Here is a 21,065-nt window from a genome sequence, read left to right as displayed (position 1 = left end):
GAAATATCCTTTGCATCTCAAGTTAGTTAATTACCACGATTCATTCACCAATGCAAGGAACCTCCTTCCTTCCTTATGCTCTGTTTCTTTCTGCAAGTAGGAATCACTGACTGAATGTCAGTATAAATTAATATAGACTTGCGACTTACGAGTTGTTTGTGCATTTCCCATGAAGAGAAACGACCATGCATTTATTTGCCGGTCATTAGAAGCAAGGAATTTTTATGGCCTTTTTTCACAGCAGGTAAATTGGGGGATGTTCCCACGGACCACGTAGCACACAAAGCAGTACCTGGCCGGCGAAGAATGTCCGGAAATCGCCTCGCGACAGCTGCTACCGACGGACAGTACGTACGATTCGGCCGGCCGCTTTGCAAATGCAGGACTCCGCACCGCGTCCGTCCGCACGGCGGCTCGTTTCCTTCATTCGCAGCTACGCTTCACACACGCCCTGGCGCGCAGTATACTCGTGCCACCGGCGCGCCCAGCGAGCTGGGGCGGCAGTTTTTTGTTCGTTCCAAGCCTTTTTCCAGCGTATTTTCATTCGTAGGAGGCTTTGGGTGACGGGGGAAAGCGTCCTAGCTTTATCGACGGGAGCGGCCGAATGGCTTTCCGCCCGAAAAAAAAGAAGAAGAAAAGAATGGCTTTCCCGGTGGGAAGGAAAACCGGTATGATGCTGGTCAGGACTCAGGACTCAGGAAGCGCGCGCCGCGGTCGAGGAAGGTGCGTGCAGGCCGCCGTGCTCTGCTTTTTCCTCGCGCGTCGTGTCGCAAAATTCTTCCGGCGTGGCGTTTGACTAGGCGCCGTGACCGGTGGTTTTCTTCCTTTTCGGAAAAAAAAAAGACGCCGTGACTTTTGGCTGTCCACTTGTCCGGCCAAGTACGTACGGTACGAGTGACCGGTTGACCTCCTGCGCCTACGTAGGCACCTGTCATGGTTTAGTGCTTGTTGAGCGTGATGGTTCGTAGTTCGTAGATGGTGCTGCTTCCCAGCTTCCGCGATTAAAATTCCGGAAATTTGAAAGCAAAAATGAGGCCTTCGCTAGGATCAGAGGGGCCGATTCAGTTACGATTGCTCCCGTTGTGCAAGGACATTGCAATATACGGAGTCGAAAATCACTACGTGCCTCGAAAGCTACAACAAAACGCCTCCAAAATATATTGAAAAACGAACAAACAACGAAGTCCCGGAAAGCATCCGCAATTCCGCATATCTAGTCCTTCAAAAAGCGTGAGGCTAAGTTCGACATGTCGGTTCTCTTTCCGTGTTCACTCCTCTAATCTCGATGTACAATAGAGAAAAGGTTTTTTTTCGTCGCTTAACTTGTCCCAGCTCACTAATGGTCGCCTAACAAAATTTTGTACTTCGTGCTACTTTTTCTTCCCTCATCTTCTGAAATCAGACACCTTTGGCCCTGCCCAGGGCCGTACGTGTACATGCAATTGTTCAGGCCACCAAATATTAGGGGCCTGCCCCACTCCTAACTAGCTACTCCAGATTTAAGGCCCACTAAACAAAAAAGTAGAAAAGGGCCATCAAGATTTAATTAGCTACACGAAAGATTTGAGGCCCACTAAACAAAAAAGTAGAAAAGGCCCATAAAGAAAAAGGCACGAGGCTTGCTTCGATGGCGAAATAGAGAAGGAGAGTCCGTTGGGCCATAGCTTCGATGGCTGGCATCGGCAAGAACGTGAATCTAGCATAGCTTCGATGGCTGATTTGACCGAAGCTGGAATCACCATGACACTGTATAAACACCTATTGGACCAGGCGTGTCGCGTGTACGTACAATCGATCGGAAACACCAGTAAATTAAATGAAGACTCTAGAGACATTTTCTGGCGTGACCGAGTCTATATTTGGTTCAGCCGCAAAATGCGCCCAACCCGAGCTTTACTAACGTACGCCCAGGACCATGAAGTAACATCACTATTTGGTCTGGGTGTTCACCATTAATTGCTTGTCAGTGTCAGGATTCAGGCCTTCGCTGCTGCTGCCACTGCACAGCAGCACGTTCGTGTATAATAAAGCTTGAAGTTTGCTATCTCCATCTGCTCATGGTGGGCACACGGATCGATCCATCTTCTGCCGTCAGCTCCGCGACCTCCGCGAGAGCTCGGTCATGGAAAAGAAAACTGCTGCACGTTTTCGGTATCCTGAATAAGTATCTCCGTAACCTGACAGAGAAACGTAGAGTACCTCTCTCCCACACTTCAATTAACTTTCTAATTACATATATTTTCTAAATTGTTTTAGACATAAATATATCCATATTTGAATAAATTTGAATTGAGACGGATGGAGTACAACCCTTGCATGGTGCCCAGTGCACAAGGAACGGGTTGATCATTCTCCAATATATAGGAGACGACTTGATTTTTGCCAGTCGACGCTACTGCTGAGCTCAGTCATCGGAAAAGGTGTCCACGTCTTCCACATAAAAAAAAAGCTTGTGTAAAACTGACAAAAGTGTCTCGGAATCTCGGATGCTTACCTGCTCCGACCGAGAAGCCCGAGCTGATTGGTCTGGCATCCACGTTGATATATATTGCATCTGAGCTCGATTGCCTAACCGACAATCATATCCTCCACGCCCCACGCCACGAGCCTCCATGGCAGCAAGTAAACATTAGCCAAATATCGATTCGTGCCCACCGCTGTGTCGCTGCACGGCCGCAAGTGTTTCGCATACCAAGTACTCCCATTTGACGAGTTCCCGTACGTTTGCTGAGGCCGGGCACCACGTGGATCAGACGGACCCATCCCGTGAAAGTGTGAATCGCCGAGACCTCAGGCGGATCCGGACCCCACGTGGATAGCTGATAGTTGGATACATCGTCCTGTCATTGTGAACCGCGAAAACCCAAAGAGAAAAGCTTCACGTATACTGACGTTTCCGGCCCTATGGGTCGTATGGGAGCCTGCGAAGCATTGCTTTCTTCGTGCCAACCGCCTGAAATTCGCGAGGCAGCAGCTAAGCTCTCGTCTATAAACAAACAAGGCCGCCGTCCCAAGTCCCAACCATCGAGGATATCCCCCTTTTGATACTATACGTACCGGGAATCCATCCCCTTCCAGAAGGTCGCTATTTGACGAGCCAATTATCGATCCCCAAAATGAGTTCCGGCTCGAGACGCTGGTGCGCCCGACGTCACCCAAACAGCCCGAGAAAAGCTTTCACTCTAGGTTCCAGAATCAACAAGCCAACTCGTACTAGTCTCGTAGTCCTCTGTCGCCGCCGAAACGGACAAGTCGGCGGGCGAGGTGTCTTCGGATCGGGCAAGGAAGCTGCTACTAACTGAGCTAACGGCCAAAACCCGTGCGTCAGTGCTCGGCTCACCACGACACGGACCCGGGCGCCTGCAGCCGCAAAAAGGCGTCCCGCCGGCTGGCCTCTCTCCGGAATGGCGTGTGCGTGTGCAACGTGACCACCAGCGGGCAGCGGCGGAGCCACACAGACACAGGGGTTTTGAGGGCATGCAGAGTTGGGTCGAGCCCGGCCAAAAGGGGACGAGTAATCTCCTGTTCTTTTAGGATAAGTGCCGTGTTCTTTTTTTTTTCGGGGGCTCGCCTCTTGCCGCGAGGAAGTACACCACAACGGTATTGTATGACAGGTGCTAATATGGAGAGCACGTGCAGACTCTTGTTTGTAACGAAGTTTCGCCAGATATTTCGAAATTTCAGTCATATCTGTTTTATTTTCTGTCCAAATATTTCATAGGCGCATAGATTCGTGTCCAAATCAAACAAAAATCAGTTTCTGTACATCATCCATGAGACAAGTGCGAGCACCCTTTTATTTTTATCTTTGGCGTGAGTACTAGTAGAACATGGTTCATGCATTTCGTGGGACATTTATTCTGGCTAAGAAGCACCGACGTGGACACTCGTGCATATGTTGGGAACTACTAGTAGCTAGCTAAACAGAACCCGTGCCAAAAGTTGCCGGTCGCAACGAAAGCTGCTGGGTGTCGGCACCTTGCCCACAAAGCCAACTGTCCCCTCGCTACAAAAAAGGAACCACAAGTATATAGGCACGTTAATTTCAGGGTACCGTAAAAATACAAAACGAAATTTGAACTTTGATGCCTGTAAAATTTTTTATCGATATTTTTCGTCTGTATAAAAAAGTCAAATCCAATACTTCAATTTTTTTTACTAATTTTAATGTACTCCCTCGGTCCCTCCGATACTCAACTTTGTACTAATCACCTACACTCGTTACGTATCGGAGGGAGTAATAAATTTGTCTTACTTTACAAGACACAAATCTTCGCTTCTGATGAAAATTCACGTGCATATAGAAAACAGACAAATGCATACTTAATTGTTTTGAAACTTTTTGACACCCAGAACGTTAGTTGCTTTTTCAGCCGAGAGAGTGTACTCCTGTGCACCGCTGCTTTCAATTACTCGACCCAGGGATCAGAGGAGGTCCTCCCTCCGTCCCAAAATAAATGACGTGAAATTGTGTAATTTTTATACTACAAACCCACGTCACTTAATTTGTTACGGAGGGAGCATGTTTTTTTTAGCATGGCTGTGTTTGGATCTTGTACGTCACTGGCTACATGATCGTATCAAGATCTTAACAAATACGCAGTAGTAGATCGTAAACTAATACTGAGATCCAATCCATCTCTAGATGAGGTGCAGGTTCGTTAGATCGACTTCTTAATTTTCCTCATTTGTATCAAGATTGCGCACCTTGCTTGCGCGAAACTTCTTTAAATTAGTACTCCTGCTAAACCACAATTTAGCACCCAGCTGTTTCCCGGGTTAATATCCTATTCACTCCCAGGTCAAAGTTGTGCAGTTACAGTGAATCAGCATTACGCGCGTGTACCTCCAGCATTTCACAACGGTGAAATTTACTATGGAGAGGCCAAGTTGAGCCCTCCAGCTCTCGCCCAGACGGCAGAAAATGCCTGCACACGCCTTGCCGATCGGCGTCTCTGTATCACGGCACGTCGGACACGGCATCGCACACGTCATCGCCGCAACCATTTTCCGTATAAATTTGCGGCAGCTAAAGAGGAGAGTACAAACGTGGTACCAATCCCGGTTGTCGTCGTCTCCCATTTGCTCCGGGGTACCGTTTGAGTCGGGCCAGCTCAGAATCGAAGAACCACAGGAAGTCTTCCCTTTAGTTTTCTTGCGTTTGCAGCAGGGATCGCCAGCAGCCATGGGCGAGGAAGCCGCGGCGGTGAAGCCCGCGACGACGACGGCGCCGCCTCACTTGCTGCTGATATGCTTCCCGGGGCAGGGCCACGTGAACCCGATGCTCCGGCTGGCGAAGCGGTTCGCGGCCAAGGGCCTCCTGGTCACCTTCTCCTCGACCTCCGACGTGGGGGCCAAGATCACGGCGTCCTCCGGCGTCGAAGCCGGCGGCGACGGCGTGGCCCTGGGCCTGGGCCGCATCCGGTTCGAGTTCCTGGACGACCATTTCGACGGGAAGGATCTGGACGACCTGATGCGGCACCTGGAGACGACCGGGCCCCCGGCCTTCGCCGCCCTGATCGCGCGCCAGGCCGACGCGGGGCGGCCCGTGGCGTGCGTCGTGGGCAACCCGTTCCTCCCCTGGGCCCTCGACGTGGCCCACGACGCCGGCATCCCGGCCGCCGTGCTCTGGGTGCAGTCGTGCGCCGTCTTCTCGCTCTACTACCACCACGTGCACGGGCTCGTCGAGTTCCCCGCGGAGGACGACATGGAAGCACGCGTCGAGCTCCCGGGGCTGCCGGCCATGTCGGTCGCTGACGTGCCGTCGTTCCTCCTGCCGTCGAACCCTTACAAGCTCCTGACCGACGCGATCCTCAACCAGTTCCGCACCATCCACAAGGCGTCCTGGGTGTTCGTCAACTCCTTCACGGAGCTGGAGCGCGCCGCGGTGGACGCGCTCCCTGGCGTGATCCCGGCCCCGCCGCCGCTCATCCCCGTGGGTCCTCTCGTGGAACTCGAGGATGCCGATGCCGTGCGCGGCGACATGATCAGGGCGGCCGAGGACTGCGCCGGGTGGCTTGACGCGCACCCGCCGCGCTCCGTGGTGTACGCCTCGCTGGGCAGCGTGGTGGTGCTGTCGGCGGAGGAGGTGGCCGAGATGGCGCACGGGCTGGCGTCCACGGGGCGGCCGTTCCTGTGGGTGGTGCGGCCCGACTGCAGCGCGATGCTGCCGGACGGGTTCGTGGACGCCGTGGCCGGGCGCGGGCTCGTGGTGCCATGGAGCCCGCAGGACGTGGTGCTGGCGCACCCGGCCACGGCGTGCTTCCTCACGCACTGCGGATGGAACTCCACGCTGGAGACGGTCGCCGCGGGGGTGCCCGTGGTGGCGTTCCCGCAGTGGGGCGACCAGTGCACGGACGCCAAGTACCTGACGGAGGAGTTCAAGATGGGCGTCCGCATCGGCAGGCCCCTGAGCAAGGACGTCGTGCGAGAAGCCGTGGAGGCCGCCGTGGCCGGGCCGGGCGCCGCCGCGATGCGCGAGAACGCGGGCGCATGGAGCGCGGCGGCGAAGAAGGCCGTGGCGGCCGGCGGGTCGTCGGACCGGCACGTGCAGGCGTTCGTGGACGAGGTTGTGGCGGGAGTGTGTGGCGCGCGTGCAGATAAGGACCCCGTGGCTGCTGCTGCTGCTGCTGGGGAACAGTAATGAGGTTCTTTCCATTAATTTGCGCCCTTAATTAGCTGCTGTGAAGTGAGGGTTAAGGATTAATTAGGTTTGTTATCATCATCGGTGGAGGAAATTGTTGAGAGATTTCTGAAGTTCATAAGCGAGAGAAGATCAGAAGACCACGCAACCTCAGCAGCTCTGTCTGTTTGTCGCACTCATCAGGCCATCATCTTCGTGCACACACGAACTCGCGAGCGATCCCCCGTAATAAAGCAATCAGCAGGTAAATAAAGATATTGGAGTACAATAATTACGATGTACTAAGCGTCAGCGCTAGGTAAACAAGGAATAATTACTAGGGGTGGTTGTATAGGACGGCATTCTTTGCTTGATCATCTTGTTATTTTTCGCGTCGGGCATACAGAGAGCCAGGCAGAGTCCACATTTGTCAACCGTGGCCACATACTAAATGTCAAGAGATTCAGTTAAGCAAATGTGTTGTTTTGTGTTGGAATTCAACGAACGCCTCTTTCCGGTTCCCAGGTCAATAACGTCTGAGACACGATGGGTCGATATCCAAGTCCACTGCGGGCAAGCATTGGCATTGCGATGGTTCAGTTGAGTAAATTCCACATGCGTGCTCAGTTGCTCGGGGGATCGGGTCCATAGCGCTCGTACGTGTAATAATTTATTGATGCTGTCAGAGATGTGGATGCCGATCCACCGTAGGTTCAGAGCACTCATGTGCGACGTCAATGTCACGACGCCAAGGTTCCCCGAAAAAAAAAAAAGGCACAACGCCAGGCAGATCCACCGTAGGCGCCGGCGGTCCATGCGAATCCGATCCGTGATGCTGCCTGCCTAGTACTAGTGTATCGCCGATCCAGCCATGCGATCGAGACAGCGGATGGGAATCGGCATCGGTAGATCCGTATAGAGAGCAAAGACAACTGCTGCCGTTCCTCGCAAAAAAAAAAGAAAAAAAAAAGACAAGTGCTGCCGTCGAGCTCACTAGTGTCAAGCGTTCACGTGGTACTCGCTGAAACCTGACCTGATTGAGCCAAAAAAACAAACAAATAGGAGCAGCAGAAGAAGAAAGATACCCGCGGCGTGCCCGATGGTACGGGGTTCTCGTGCGTGAGGGCGGAGCAGAGGGTTGGCGAGCCAAAGCCTGCCGCATGGACGGACGCAATCACGCAAGTCGCCCGGCTGAAGTTGGCAGGCTCGGGAGCGCACGGGGTTGTGTGCTTGTGTGGTGGCTTGGTGGTTGGGTGATCCGCGGCGTTCAATGCAGTGGCTGCAGACGCTGCTGCTGCCACTAGTACGAGACAGATGATAATACGTGTCTTTTGGCGCGCCGCGAGCCGGAGGCCCGAGCAGGACCGTAGGCCGTACAGTAGCTTCTCAACGTGCCCACACACCCATGAGACCAGACAGGCGAAACCTTGTAGCAAGAGACGTGACTCACGTGAGTGATGAGAGTCACAACGTTTCTCATTTCTCATGAGAAAGATCAACGGGATTGGCTCAGTACTGTTATTCCAGATCGGAAATCAGATCGTAGACGGAAGTATGGCTCGACCCGGAAGTGGCATGTTCCTGGTCGTCTCGTTCGTCGCACGGAGCTGCACTGTTTTTCCTGGCCGACTGGCGACTAGTGTGCCATCGCTCCAGAGTGTTGCTGGACGATCGGGTACTACAAAATTGAAATGAAGTCTGGAAGCGTGAACAGAAAAAAAATCATCCACGTTAATTCTAGGTCCCCTGACCTCAACAGAAAAAAATCCAGGGCCCCCCTCATGATCTCCTCGTGGGCACTGACATGGCCCCTGGTTGGCCCGTTTGGAAGGGCTCGGCCCAATCGATGAGGGAGAGAGAAAGCTAGCCAGAGCGAATTATTAATTGTTGTCTAAAAAAAAAACTAAACAACCAAACTTATGCACTCCTTCGGATCCAAGTGTTGGGTTTAACACTTACTCTCTGATCCATAAAAAGTGTCTAGAATTTAGTAGAACGTTAATACAACTTTGTACTAAATACAATACATTTATTATGGATCGAAGGGAGTACAAACTTGTCTCCTTCCGATATTCCCTACATTCCAAAACACAACTCATATAGATTTGTGTACTTGGACCAATGCAGCTCTCGTTTCTAGTGCCTGACCACTCATATTGAATTAATAATAAATGGATGTGAGTAGTTATTGGCCGGGTGCAGGTACCATGAGAAAAATGAGGTGTGCTTTGAAACAAATAAGAAAAATCTATATGAGTTGTGTTTTGGAACGGAGTCAGTACATAATAAGCGTGGAGGGGTAGCAATAGAGTTTCAAAAAAAAAGTTATGTTCCGATTCATTACATTGAATGCGCAGATCAGATTGCATTGATGTCTTACCATTTGATTTCAGAAACATTTTGCCATGCTTCCTTCTCCACCTCACTCCTTACCACCCAACTCACATCCGCCCACGAGGCCACAACCGGCTAGTTATACGCATAGCTTCGGATCGCCTTCACTAATGCTCGATTGCTCGTGCATTCGATTCAACTTTAAGGGCCTGTTTGGCAGCCAGGTTTTTCTAGTCATGTCTCGTGTTTTAGCCCGGCCCAAACCGAAAACACGAGAGACCACGTTCGGGCCGTTTGGCAGGCCGGTTTCGGCGAGCAAAAACCCTAAAAAACCAACAAAAGTCCTCCGCCTCTGCCCTGCTCCTGCGCCGCGGCGTTCTCCCCATCCTCCTCGGCCATCGGCCGCGTGTGCAACCTCATCGAGCGGGAGCGCCGGATCAGGCGGTCGCGGCGTCCTGCGGCACTAGCAGTGGCGGCGAGGAGAAGCACAAGTTCAGGTCATGGGGCAGGTGTCGTTCCGGAAGCCGCCGGCTGGCAGGGGCATGGGGATGGAAGATCAAGAGGATGAGAAAGGAGATGACGCGGCGGCGGCGGCGGCGGCATTGGCGTGGTCGAGATCTGTTTCAGCGACGGCAGGAACGGGGCTCCGTCAAGCCTCCATGCCTCCATGGTTGTCCCATCTCCTGTCTGCTGCATTACTTCCCTCCTGTGACGGCACCAATGCTCCAGGCGACGGAGGCCGTTTCTTCCGTGGTTGTCAGCCGGATCCCAGAAGTAATGGCTTTCTCCCTCTCTCTGTCTCTCGATATGGATAGTGGATTCTGGAGGCCGTGTATTTTGCTGTAAATAAAACACTTGTGCCAAACGCTGAGAATTATGGCGGAGAAGGGAATTGGGTGGAAAGAAGTGTGTTTTTTAGCAGGGGTTGAATATAAGTGTTTTTGGTGATAAGGATGTTTTCACCCAAAACACTAGATAAAAAACCCATAAAAATTCTAGTGTCAAACATGGCCTTGGAGAAAGATACCAGACCACCAGCACCGATCACACCACCCGCGGGAATTGCACTGGGCCTGAAAACTAATGGGCCTAGTACTCAAATTTCCCGGCGTCATTGCTGCATTGTAATTGGACGCGCAGCGCCATGCTGGTTGGTACTGTAGCAGCGATCAAAATCAGACCGGCAAGAAAGAAATTGTGATGTTTTCACCTACCGATAGAGACCATCAGAAACCGATACGCACTTTACTTACGATTTTTTTTCCCGTTGAAAGTAGAAGCTCTCTCTTTCGGGAGTAGGCAAGCAACCTGCAGATACGGTGCATGCTGGGGTTTCGTTTCTCCCGTTGTCTGAACAGAAAGAAGGACGCTTCATTTTTGTCTTTGCCGAACAAATGTGTCCGCAGCAGCGGTAGGTGAGTTTTGGCGTGCCTTGACATGGAAAACCCCAGAAAAACCCCAAACCCAGGAAATTCCCCATCGCCACCTACCCCGCGCCCTCCAACAACCCCCACGTCCTTTTCTAATCCACTTCCCAAGTGCCAGGTTACTTTCGTGCGGGCGCCCTTTTTTCCTTCCTCCCGCGGCCGGGGATCTTCTACCCGACGACGGTGACCCCGGGCTGAGTTTATTTTGTGGCTGGGGGCCGCTGTCTAGCTCTAGCTGCTCCCGAGCGAGAATCGCTGACTTCTGAAGATTCTACAGTTGTTGCGTGTTGATGTTGTCCGGAATGAGTGGAGTGATGCTGAGTAGTTTTGGCGGATGTACGTACGCATGTCTCTGGCCTGATTGTATGGACAGTGCATGCTAAGTTGTCATAATCGTGGTTGCAGGCAGAGTAATAGGTTGGCCGGCAGCAAAAGAGGTAATCTCGTCGGAGGTTGCGGGTCGCGTAGCAAAAATGTTTAATGGCTTGCGGTCTCGAACAAGCGTTGTAACGGTTTTATCCAATTTTTCTCTAGCGGATTGGGCAGAAAAAATAGTCATTTTATTTTGTAGATTGAGCTGCTTTCTAGACTCTTGCTTTAACAAAAGTTCACGCATTAAGACATTTTTGTTCCTATTGCAAGTACATCATGCTAAAGGTGTACTTTAACAACAAAGACACTACATGTTACGATGCATCAATAAGTTTACATAGATGGGCAGCACACGATATTCTTAACAAATCGCACTCTTATCTACTCTCGGAAGGAAGAAAAATAGTGCTACATTCCCATCCTTACATTTATGTTTGGTCCTTTCAATATCCGCAACTAGTTTGACGATGATTAGATGTCACATCGGACGATGCACTCCTATTGGCGCCCATGGTTGGTTGCGATGACCTCGTTAGATCATGTCCTAGTCCTTCTACCAAACAAATACATCACCTGCTCCCATTCGACGATGATCATCTTGACTTGACGTAGCAATTAGCATATACCAACGAGCGGGGCCGATGAAAGAGCTTAACACACCTTCGGTTACGTGCTCGCATTTCATATTTCCACTTGTTAACATATCCTCCCTTAGCTTGGCCTCTCTTGTACACAAGAGGAGAGGGCCAAATTAATTCTCGAATATAAATTGCGCATCCAAACTGTTTGAAAATCAAATCTGCTACTAATAAGAAGGACATGAATACAACAACATAATTCGCGGGATCAATTTCCACCTCCGGGCAATCGAGCGAGATGTGAATATCTGATCCCACGACAACTTCCACACACAGGCTGAGATGATATTTTTTTTTCATCCTCTGCACTAAAAAAGAAAAGCTTAAGCTAGCCACAGAAGATCCAGCCGCACAATGATAGAAAACGCGCCCCACCTGATCACGGCTGCCGCTGGCAGTCAGTTTTGGCGCACCGTCACGGCTTGATCCCCTCCGGAACTTTCCCTATATATTGCTCTCCCCAGCCCACCACAGTACGAGCACCCAAGAGAGCCGAGAGAGATCGCCTACTCCCAAATCCAGCGCTTTCTACTCTCATCTCTCGGTTCTCTCGCCGTTCTCCGCTCGGTTGACAGAGGAGAGGATAGAATGGGCAGCATCGCCTCCGAGGAGCGGACGGTCACCGGCTGGGCCGCCAGGGACGCCGACGGCCACCTCTCCCCCTACACCTACACCCTCAGGTTAATCTTAATCTTAATCCCCTCGCCCGCTCCCGCTTTTCGTAACCGATCTCACGCCGGTCGTGTTCTTGCCGGCCCGGCCGGTTGCATGCATGCTTGTGTCGTTTATTTTCGACCATAATCTGGTGCGGTATATGCGTAAAAACTCGATTGGCCAATATGGGTCTCTCTGGGGACAAAAACTGTCGAGTTTGCTTTAATTTCCATTGTCCTGCCCAATAGCCGCACGACGAACGGCGCAGCAGCACTTTAGCCGTGGTGTGGGGTAGTAGTACTGAGCGGTAACGCACGCCGGCCGGCTGCACAGATGTACGCTAGTACACCAATTTTCGGACGTTCGCAGGGTAATGATACAGCTGCGCTTAAGTACAGCTCAAAACTAGAAGTAGTAGAAGAAGAAGAAAACGTATACACGGTCAAATTTAAGTATGGTAAGCTTTTACTGGTAATGATTACAAGAATTAAAAAAAGACAGCGCACCCCGTCGGGAGTACTCGAGACGCAAAGAGCACCAGAGGAGATGGTACTACTCATGAATCAGGCTTTTTGCTCGCACCTAATTAATTCACCGCGTTTTCTTTGTGTTTATTCTAGAAAATAAAATTATTTTCCTATAGGAAAACACATTGAAGTCGTGTACGTGACACCGCCGTAAAAACCACACGGTAGGTGAAAAATTAGCCTGGCAGCGTCTATTTCTCGTGGCTGCTAACTACGTCTCCAAACAGAGACATCGTTCCACGATTGTCGAGTCTGCAGGCAGAGCCTATCATAACTGATACACGGAATCGGCAGAATAAAAAAAAAAGAATAACATGTCTTGTAAAATTGGCTTCGCGCTTCGCTTCCGTTTTTTGCCCTGCTCTGCTTTTCGCAGCATGCAATGGGCAGAAAGATCAGAGTCTTTACTTGCGAGGTACTCAGAAATTATTGACCGTAAAGTCGCGCCATGTGATGAGATGTTGTAGAGACTCGCGGTAAGAAGGGCCCCTGCGTAGCGTCGTACCCAGAAATTATGCATGGCACTCGAAATTATTGTCGCAAAGTTGCTTTCCAACACAACAGAAAAGACTTAAAGACACCTTAGCAACAGTACTACGATAAGGCCTTTATTCTTTGGAGGATGTGTCTTTCATCGCCGTGTACCAGTTGTTTGTTGTGTGCATGCATGGTACGCGTGCATGATGCATCCTCTGCTCGTTCCTCTCAAGTGGCTTGCGCATGCGTGTGAACGGTATCTGGTGCAGCACTGCAGCGCAAACCATTTCCAAAGCGAAAATTATTTGTGCTTTTTTTCTCCCTATCCAATTACATATATATATATACGTTTTTTGATATAGCTATATTCATATTTGACAAATTTGAATCATTTAATTTAATATGACACGAAGGAAGTAATCTTTTTTTACTAGCTGTAGAACGCTTGCATGTATTCTATGCAAGGAAATTTTTAACAAGCATATTGAACAAGAACTAATCTCGTTTCATTTCATTTTTTGCCGTGTGGTGATCGCAACAGGAAGACAGGCCCTGAAGATGTGCTGGTGAAAGTTCTGTACTGCGGCATCTGCCACACGGACATCCACCAGGCCAAGAACCACCTTGGCGCTTCCAAGTACCCCATGGTTCCCGGGTAAGCACATCGACGCGAATCGAGATCAAATCAGACCATTTCCCGCTCAACATAAACAAACCTCTTAATTAATTGCTGGGTAAAACTGGAGATATATATGTACGACCTGTTAGTCGATCGCAATACTCATTGTTGCCTCTGGGACAGAACAAGATAACGCACCACTTTTGTCAGCTTTTCTCTTGTCCCTTTTCCTGCCACGGTAGGTAGAGAATACTACTTTACTCAGAGAACTTGCCATCATCAGTTTTAACAACACGTGTAAAGAAGACTCCATCAAAAGTTAACCTAATTCATGTCAAGGCACAATCAGTAGGATTAGCAATTCTTGCTGGAAAATTTCAGGCATGAAGTGGTGGGCGAGGTGGTGGAGGTCGGCGGCGAGGTGAGCAAGTACTCGGCCGGCGACGTGGTGGGCGTCGGTGTGATCGTGGGTTGCTGCCGCGAGTGCCGGCCGTGCAAGGCCAGCGTGGAGCAGTACTGCAACAAGAGGATCTGGTCCTACAACGACGTCTACACCGACGGCCGCCCCACGCAGGGCGGCTTCTCCTCCGCCATGGTCGTCGACCAGAAGTGAGTCCACTCACTATACACTCTTGTCCTGACTTGCTAGCGAAAAATCACTGTGTTGCACAACGTCGGTCTCAGACGTGCAAGTTTGAACGGACGAGAGTTGGCCGGACTTTTTCGAAGTCCAATCCATCTAGAAAAGCTGCCGCGGAAGAATTCTTCACCTACTCCACTGTCCACTGGCTGATGTCTGTTGGGAGGACTCTGCTTGTGCGCATGCAGTTTGTTTTCCACATCGATGACACGATGAGTATGATATATGGCACTTGACGTCTTAGTTGGTGAGTTGGTTGGTAAACTTACGTTGCCATGACACGGAAATGGGCAACTGGACTATTGGAGCTGGTAAAAGATTGGTTGTACGTACGAAAGGTTAACTTGACCGTGTGCAATTTGGAGCCAGCACTTCCTTCATCTAACAAAAGATCTCTCAATTTTGATTAAACTTGAATGCTTCATGCAACAAGTCACGTTTAAATACATCTAAATTTTAACAAACTCGAGACATCATTTATTGGTCGGAAGGAGTAAGCAAAGTATTGGTTGTGTGAAAGGTAAAGTTGAGACCGTGGTCAATTTTGCGTGCTTGCAGGTTCGTGGTGAGGATCCCGGCGGGGCTGGCGCCGGAGCAGGCGGCGCCGCTGCTGTGCGCGGGGGTGACGGTGTACAGCCCGCTGAAGCACTTCGGGCTGATGTCCCCGGGCCTCCGGGGCGGCATCCTGGGCCTGGGCGGCGTGGGCCACATGGGCGTGAAGGTGGCCAAGTCCATGGGCCACCACGTGACCGTCATCTCCTCGTCGGGCAAGAAGCGGGCCGAGGCCATGGACGACCTGGGCGCCGACGCGTACCTCGTCAGCTCCGACGCCGACCAGATGGCGGCGGCCGCCGACTCGCTGGACTACGTCATCGACACCGTCCCCGTGAAGCACCCGCTGGAGCCTTACCTGTCGCTGCTCAAGATGGACGGGAAGCTTGTCCTGATGGGCGTCATCGGGGAGCCGCTCAGCTTCGTGTCCCCCATGGTGATGCTCGGGAGGAAGTCCATCACGGGGAGCTTCATCGGGAGCATGGAGGAGACGGAGGAGGTGCTCAAGTTCTGCGTCGAGAAAGGGCTTACTTCTCAGATCGAGGTCGTCAAGATGGACTACCTCAACGAGGCGCTCGAGAGGCTCGAGCGCAACGACGTGCGCTACCGCTTCGTCGTCGACGTCGCCGGGAGCAAGATCGAGGATGCCGCCTGATCGATCGGTCGTCTTGACGAGCCGGCGGACGGAGCTAGGTAGAGTGCGTGCGTGCGTGCTATGAGAGTGTACCTGTCACGGGTTCCTGAACTTTGATGCAGTGCGTGGGCCGTGGGCAAGCTTGTGAGCTGTGAAAATTGACGCGTATTTCTGCGTGTGCCTGTCTTTTGTTTCCTTTCAAATGGATGTTCGATGTAAACTGGGCCTTAATAACGATATTGGGTTGTCAACCTTGCTTTCATCTTGTGTTGGATTCAGGGGGGAAAAGCATACTGGAGTAGAATTGTTTGAGAAACTGAGGGTATGCACATTTGCAATTGTGCTTCTACGTCGCGCACGCAACGCACTGATGTGGTGATTTTTTTTAGAACAATGAATTTGATTTTTTTTTGAGAAACTAGAACAATGAATTTGATGATATGTCAGGAGTCACGGGCATAGCGCTCCAAATTAACTGGGCCTTGCAGTTCTGCTCAACCTGACAACCAGGTCCTCTGGGCCTGTCCTGGCCAGGCCTTGATTTAACGTCAGGCCGAGCATACCAGAACGATGCCTCCAGAAGGGAGACACAACACAATATCCTCGACACTGGAGGCGGTTGCGGTTGCGTGTAGAGAAGCCCTCTCATTCGCCTTCGACCCAATATCCCCGAGGTTCAGGTGGATTCGGACTGTCAGCAAGTGACCAAGAACATAAACTACTCCGTAAAAGAATATGGTGTGTGCATGTAGCGGGATTGACTGAGATTTGGGAGAAATGACTCTCTTTTTTTCCACCATCCATGCTGCTTTCAAAAACGAAGTCCCGGGGTCCTCTGTCTATTAGGAGTAACTCACATGCAGAGAACTGTCCAGTTAATTAGTGAGAAATCATGCGAAAATAGTTACATCATGTTTAACAAAATACCGTCGTAAAGCACGACCGCACATCCGAAATCACTGGCCAATCTGACTATCAATATATATACTCCACACATGACACCACGAAGAAGATAACCGTCGATTTTGCTCGCAATTGTCATCATACATCATGGCTACCAATACATACTCCTACTTTGACGAAGACGACCATCTACTGGAAACAGCTGCATCGAAGCTCACATTGGTCCATGCCAAACACGTGAGCGGCAAGACAACTCCAACTTTGACGACGAACTACGCTGGAGAAAAAAATAATTAGACACGCGGGAGGGCTGACTACCGAAACCCAACACGACCTAGCATCACTCAACACCATGATCATTGCAACACAAGACGTCGCGCCAGCCAATGAACCATTGCCCCCCCCCCCCCCACCACCACCAACCCCCCGAGACCGGTAGCAATTGAACATGTCATTGCGGTACCCAAGTACACCATCACCACTCGATCCAAGGGGGCCTACATCTTGAGGTTTCCCTCGGAGCTCGGACAACACGAAGATGAGAGGAGCACAAGTCCACAACAATGCCTCCAAGGAGGTGAACAACGCCCGCGGATGCCGCCATCATTGGCTATGGCCAAAGTGAGAGCACAACTCTCGCAGCGACAAGTTTCGCCACCCCCACGCACACCGACAGAGGAGTGGTGCCAACATAACCACAATCACGGGTCCGCACTGTCCAAACCACAAATGCGAAATTCCCCACAAGCAAGGCCAACCGCCACTTTCCTCAGCCCACCTAACACCAAGACTCTAAGGAACCACCGTCGGGCAACCAGAAACTGTGACACGAGCCTGTGGGAACAGATAGGACCAACTTTGGCTATCGCCATGGAGCCCGCTGCCAGCCATTGCCCTAGGAGCACCACAGCCCACCCTACCGCGCGAGGGGAACACTGCACCCACGCCTGCAAAGAGAAGATCCGTGCCGGATTTGTGACTGTGGAAAGAGGAGAGCCCCTAGAGGTGTTGCGCAAGCCCAACTGTCAAACCACGAGCCCACCGAGCCAAGACAAAAGGAAAAGCCTTGCCACCACTGTTGGCAACGTTTAGGTCACTTTGCCCGAGCCGCCCGCAAGAATCCAGCCGAAAGGCTTCAGGGTGTGGCCATGAAAGGAGGGATTCTATATGCTCATAATTCTTCAAAGACGGTGATGAGGGACCAACCGGGTATGCTCACGAACAAGCTTGCTGAACGGACGGTGCTAGGCCAGAACACAAACCGAATCCTGAGTCTACGAGAGTCCATGTTGGAGACTTACAAGCCTCCTTATGGGGAAGGAAGCTTGGCTACATCACTATAGGACTTAAATTCCTAATCGGCTGTCTATATGAAGCCCGGCTATAATCGGCCCTAAGGGGGCAAGACACATTGTAACTAATATGGCTGCGATCTTTTCGGTTTCTAGAACCGGCTTCTCCTAGAGCCGTCCTCACCTATAGTTTTCTGGAGAAGCCGCATCTTCGTACAAACGAAGGCATGACGTAGGTCTTTATCTCCATGCGTAAATCTCTGTCACTGTCTCCTACCCCAGGTAGAGCTCACGCTGCGCGACTGCTCTCGAAAGCCATCTCGTATGGCACATGTCCTGAAAATAGCACGACAACACATAGCGGTTAATTGTAGCAGGACGCCGAGCGTTTTCGGACCTGTTACGAAATCCGACGAATGCACGATCAAGGATGACACTGAGACACGATATTTATTAACAAGGTTTGGCTGAATCCTACATCCCCGAGGCATGACTACGGGCGCTCCTCCCCCATAATACCGCAACACTGGCCACCCTAGGCGCCGGCACAAGCCGCCGGCTCCCTACGAGCATATTGTTATTATGTTGTAATTGTCTCTTTGGGCTACACTGGGTTATACGTGTTCGACTCCAACACCAAAGCCTCCGCTAATTCAAGTCCAACTGTAATCCTACTCGTACACATATTCGACACATATCTCAACAAGATCAATGAATTATTACCTTCCCCTAAAACAATGCGAGAACACACAACGCGTGCGCACAAGTCGTTTCGAAAAGAAATAGTAAGAAAGTTCAAAGTGGAAGGAGGCTCAAATAAGTAGAATATTGGAATGACGAAGTTTTTTCTTCTTCTTTTTGCGCAAAGAACGACGTTCTCCTAGATGCAAATCGTGTTTGTAGTTCGGCCAGGTTCAGTTTGGGTTCGGCTACGCGCACTTGCTCGCACAACGGGCTACCGAGGGAGGTGGACCTGCTGACCGGCCCGCTGGTTTCCGTTTCACGACAGTTTTGAGAACAGCGGGAACTCGTTCTTCCTGGCCGATCAAAGGTAATTCGCCCATGGTCCGTAGCGTGTTGCGTTGGACATGCGTGTCGCGAGGCTTTGTCATTAGCGATCGACTTGAAGGTAACGTACAGTAGGACGCAGCTCCTTGACTGTTCTGCACGAAATGTGAAGGGGGAACAGCGAGCTACTCGCATTCCTCCTCCCCCTGCTGCCGCTATAAATATCGCCAACTGTCAGGGCTGTCGCTCCTGACCCGTCACCACCAATTCGCCGCCACAGCTACTCACCACTACCGCTCGTCCTGCAGCAGCGTATAACTACGAGCCAGTAGTCCATAACTGTCGCTGCCGCCACGACTTTGTACTACAATCTGTACCGCTCCGTTTCGAATGGGGTCGTTCGTGTGGTACGTACATTTACGCTGCATTGCATCACCACACAACCGCTCCCCGAATTTGTCGGTTTCCCTTCTTACGTCCACGGTCTGCTCGTTCCGTTGCGCACTGATTTGGGCGTGCGTTCCGATTCCACGATGGTGTTGTAGTAGTAATTCAGTTGGATCAGCAAAGGAAACCAGATTTTATTTTAGACGAACCCTAGATATTTTTGGAACGCTGAGGGATGATTATTATAGCAGGATATAGAAAAGGTTTTCGGTTGGGTGATTTGGTAGGCTCAACACGCGGTTCCGATCCACGGAGCTTTGCGATTTTGGGACCTAGATCGTCAACGTCTCAACGGAGAAGAGAGGCGAAACATGATTGCCCAAATTTCTCATCACCAGTCCCCATCATCTCATTCCTGTACAGAAACGACAGCCTCGGGCATCGCTAATTAAACATTTCCGTTTTCTCTTGCCCTTTTTTTCTTGCTTTACCCCATCCCGACTTCATCACTGCTCTGTTTCAGAGCAGACGAAGAATAAACAAACTACCGATGTTGAACGCCAACAGAGGACCTGAAAACGACTAAACGCTACCACCACACGAGATCTCAGTGCGAGCCACGGCGGCGACGAGATGCGGCGCCCGCGTTCGCGACAGCTTTTGCCGAGCCGGCGTACGGTCGGTTGTTTTTTTACTGGCGGGCCACGACGCCGCCGACCCTCTCCGCGGCGGCGCGCATGACGCCCTCGACGAGCTGCGGGATGCACGCCTCGCCCACGGCGCCGGTGCCGCAGCCGGCGGGGAGGCCCACGCCTGACATGTACTTGCGCACCTCCGCGCGGATCATCTCCTGCATGGCCGCCACCAGATCGCCGCTGAAAGGGTAGGCCGGCTGAGCCGGCGGCGGGGAAGGCGAGCGCGGCGAGGGGGAGAGCTCTTGGAAGTGGCTCCGGGCGCTGTCGTGGTGGAAGCCCTGGTCCAATCCCGGGAGCGAGAGGGAGAGGGACGTCAGCGGGTCCTCCTCTGGCCGCGGAGGCGGCGGCCTGACGACGTCCGCGCTGATGATGGCGTCGAACCCGCCCGCGCGCGGCACGGGCCGGAAGACCTGGCCGCTGCCGTGGCTGAGCTCGCTGCGGTCCGATCCGGTCGGGCTCTCGGGGCCAGGGCCGGGGCTGGCGCGCTTGCACGGCCGCGGCGGCTCGGACTCGCCGCCGCTGCCGCTGCCGTCGCCGCTAACAGCGTCCCCCTCCCACGCCGCCGTGGCGGTGGCGAGCTTGCGCTTGAGCGACGAGTTCCAGTGGTTCTTGACGGCGTTGTCGGTGCGCCCGGGCAGCAGCCGCGCGATGGCGGCCCAGCGGTTGCCGAGCCGCGCGTGCGCGCGCAGGATGGACGCGTCCTCCTCCGCCGTGAACGGGCGGCGCTCCACCTGCGGCGACAGCTGGTTGCACCACCGCAGCCGGCACGACTTGCCCGACCGCCCGGGGATCCCTCTCCCGATCGCGGTCCAGTTCCGCGCCCCGTGCCGCTCCACCAGGCGCCGCAGCGCCTCGTCCTCCTCGGGGCTCCACGGGCCCTTTATCCTGTCGCACTCCGCCTCCGCCCCCATCGCCGGCCGCACAACCACAAATCTGACCTCTCCGATTCCTTCCTTCCCTCACGGGCCAGCAGATGATTCCTCACCGCTAGTCGGATGGCTACGAGTGATGATACTACTACTAACTGATTGGTGATTAGGACGTGTGGATTCCGATGGCGAGAGGAAGGGGAAGACGAAGCGGGAGCTTATATAGCCGGGGGAGCGGCCGGTGGCTGGTCACCGGGATACAGCTGGCAAAGTGGCCACCTCACGCTGGGGGGGCCGGGGCCCGTGTCGTTTTCGATCCCCCGAATGGCATGTGGGGTCCTCCCGTTTCCCGGGCCCACCCAACAGAGACTCGTAGCACGGGTCGTGAAGCGCGTGATGTGAGAAGGCCGTTGTT

At 52.3% G+C, this 21,065-nt stretch overlaps 3 protein-coding genes across 3 annotated transcripts; 2 read left to right on the top strand and 1 right to left on the bottom strand.

Moving 5' to 3' along the window:
- The first annotated feature begins 4,890 nt into the window (after positions 1–4,890).
- On the top strand, positions 4,891–7,120 carry LOC100841338 (putative UDP-glucose glucosyltransferase). The gene has a single exon (XM_003570994.4). The coding sequence runs from the start codon at positions 4,925–4,927 to the stop codon at positions 6,641–6,643; it is 1,719 nt and encodes a 572-aa protein (XP_003571042.4). The 5' UTR covers positions 4,891–4,924; the 3' UTR covers positions 6,644–7,120.
- A 4,737-nt stretch (positions 7,121–11,857) lies between these two features.
- CAD5 (probable cinnamyl alcohol dehydrogenase) lies at positions 11,858–15,758 on the top strand. The gene is made up of 4 exons (XM_003570926.4): positions 11,858–12,073; positions 13,593–13,706; positions 14,052–14,279; positions 14,869–15,758. Exons 1-4 carry the CDS (start codon positions 11,982–11,984, stop codon positions 15,515–15,517), a joined length of 1,083 nt encoding a protein of 360 aa, XP_003570974.1. The 5' UTR covers positions 11,858–11,981; the 3' UTR covers positions 15,518–15,758.
- A 3,695-nt stretch (positions 15,759–19,453) lies between these two features.
- Positions 19,454–20,860, bottom strand: LOC100845496 (transcription factor MYB44-like). Its single transcript, XM_024462641.1, has one exon. It carries the CDS (start codon positions 20,690–20,692, stop codon positions 19,778–19,780), a length of 915 nt encoding a protein of 304 aa, XP_024318409.1. The 5' UTR covers positions 20,693–20,860; the 3' UTR covers positions 19,454–19,777.
- Between the last annotated feature and the right edge of the window lie 205 nt (positions 20,861–21,065).

Source organism: Brachypodium distachyon, chromosome 3 (genome assembly GCF_000005505.3).
Source record: "Brachypodium distachyon strain Bd21 chromosome 3, Brachypodium_distachyon_v3.0, whole genome shotgun sequence".
NCBI lineage: Eukaryota > Viridiplantae > Streptophyta > Magnoliopsida > Poales > Poaceae > Brachypodium > Brachypodium distachyon.
Note: the sequence above shows the minus strand (reverse complement) of the source record. Positions and strands in the feature narration are given on the sequence as shown.

What these genes read in the sequence shown, in the direction of transcription:
- CAD5 (XM_003570926.4), top strand. Translation starts at nt 11,982, where the DNA reads ATGGGCAGCATCGCCTCCGAGGAGCGGACGGTCACCGGCTGGGCCGCC. An exon ending in AAGTACCCCATGGTTCCCGG is followed by an intron (nt 13,707 to 14,051) that starts GTAAGCACATCG and finishes GGAAAATTTCAG; the next exon opens with GCATGAAGTGGTGGGCGAGG. An exon ending in GCCATGGTCGTCGACCAGAA is followed by an intron (nt 14,280 to 14,868) that starts GTGAGTCCACTC and finishes GCGTGCTTGCAG; the next exon opens with GTTCGTGGTGAGGATCCCGG.
- LOC100845496 (XM_024462641.1), bottom strand. Translation starts at nt 20,692, where the DNA reads ATGGGGGCGGAGGCGGAGTGCGACAGGATAAAGGGCCCGTGGAGCCCC.
- LOC100841338 (XM_003570994.4), top strand. Translation starts at nt 4,925, where the DNA reads ATGCCTGCACACGCCTTGCCGATCGGCGTCTCTGTATCACGGCACGTC.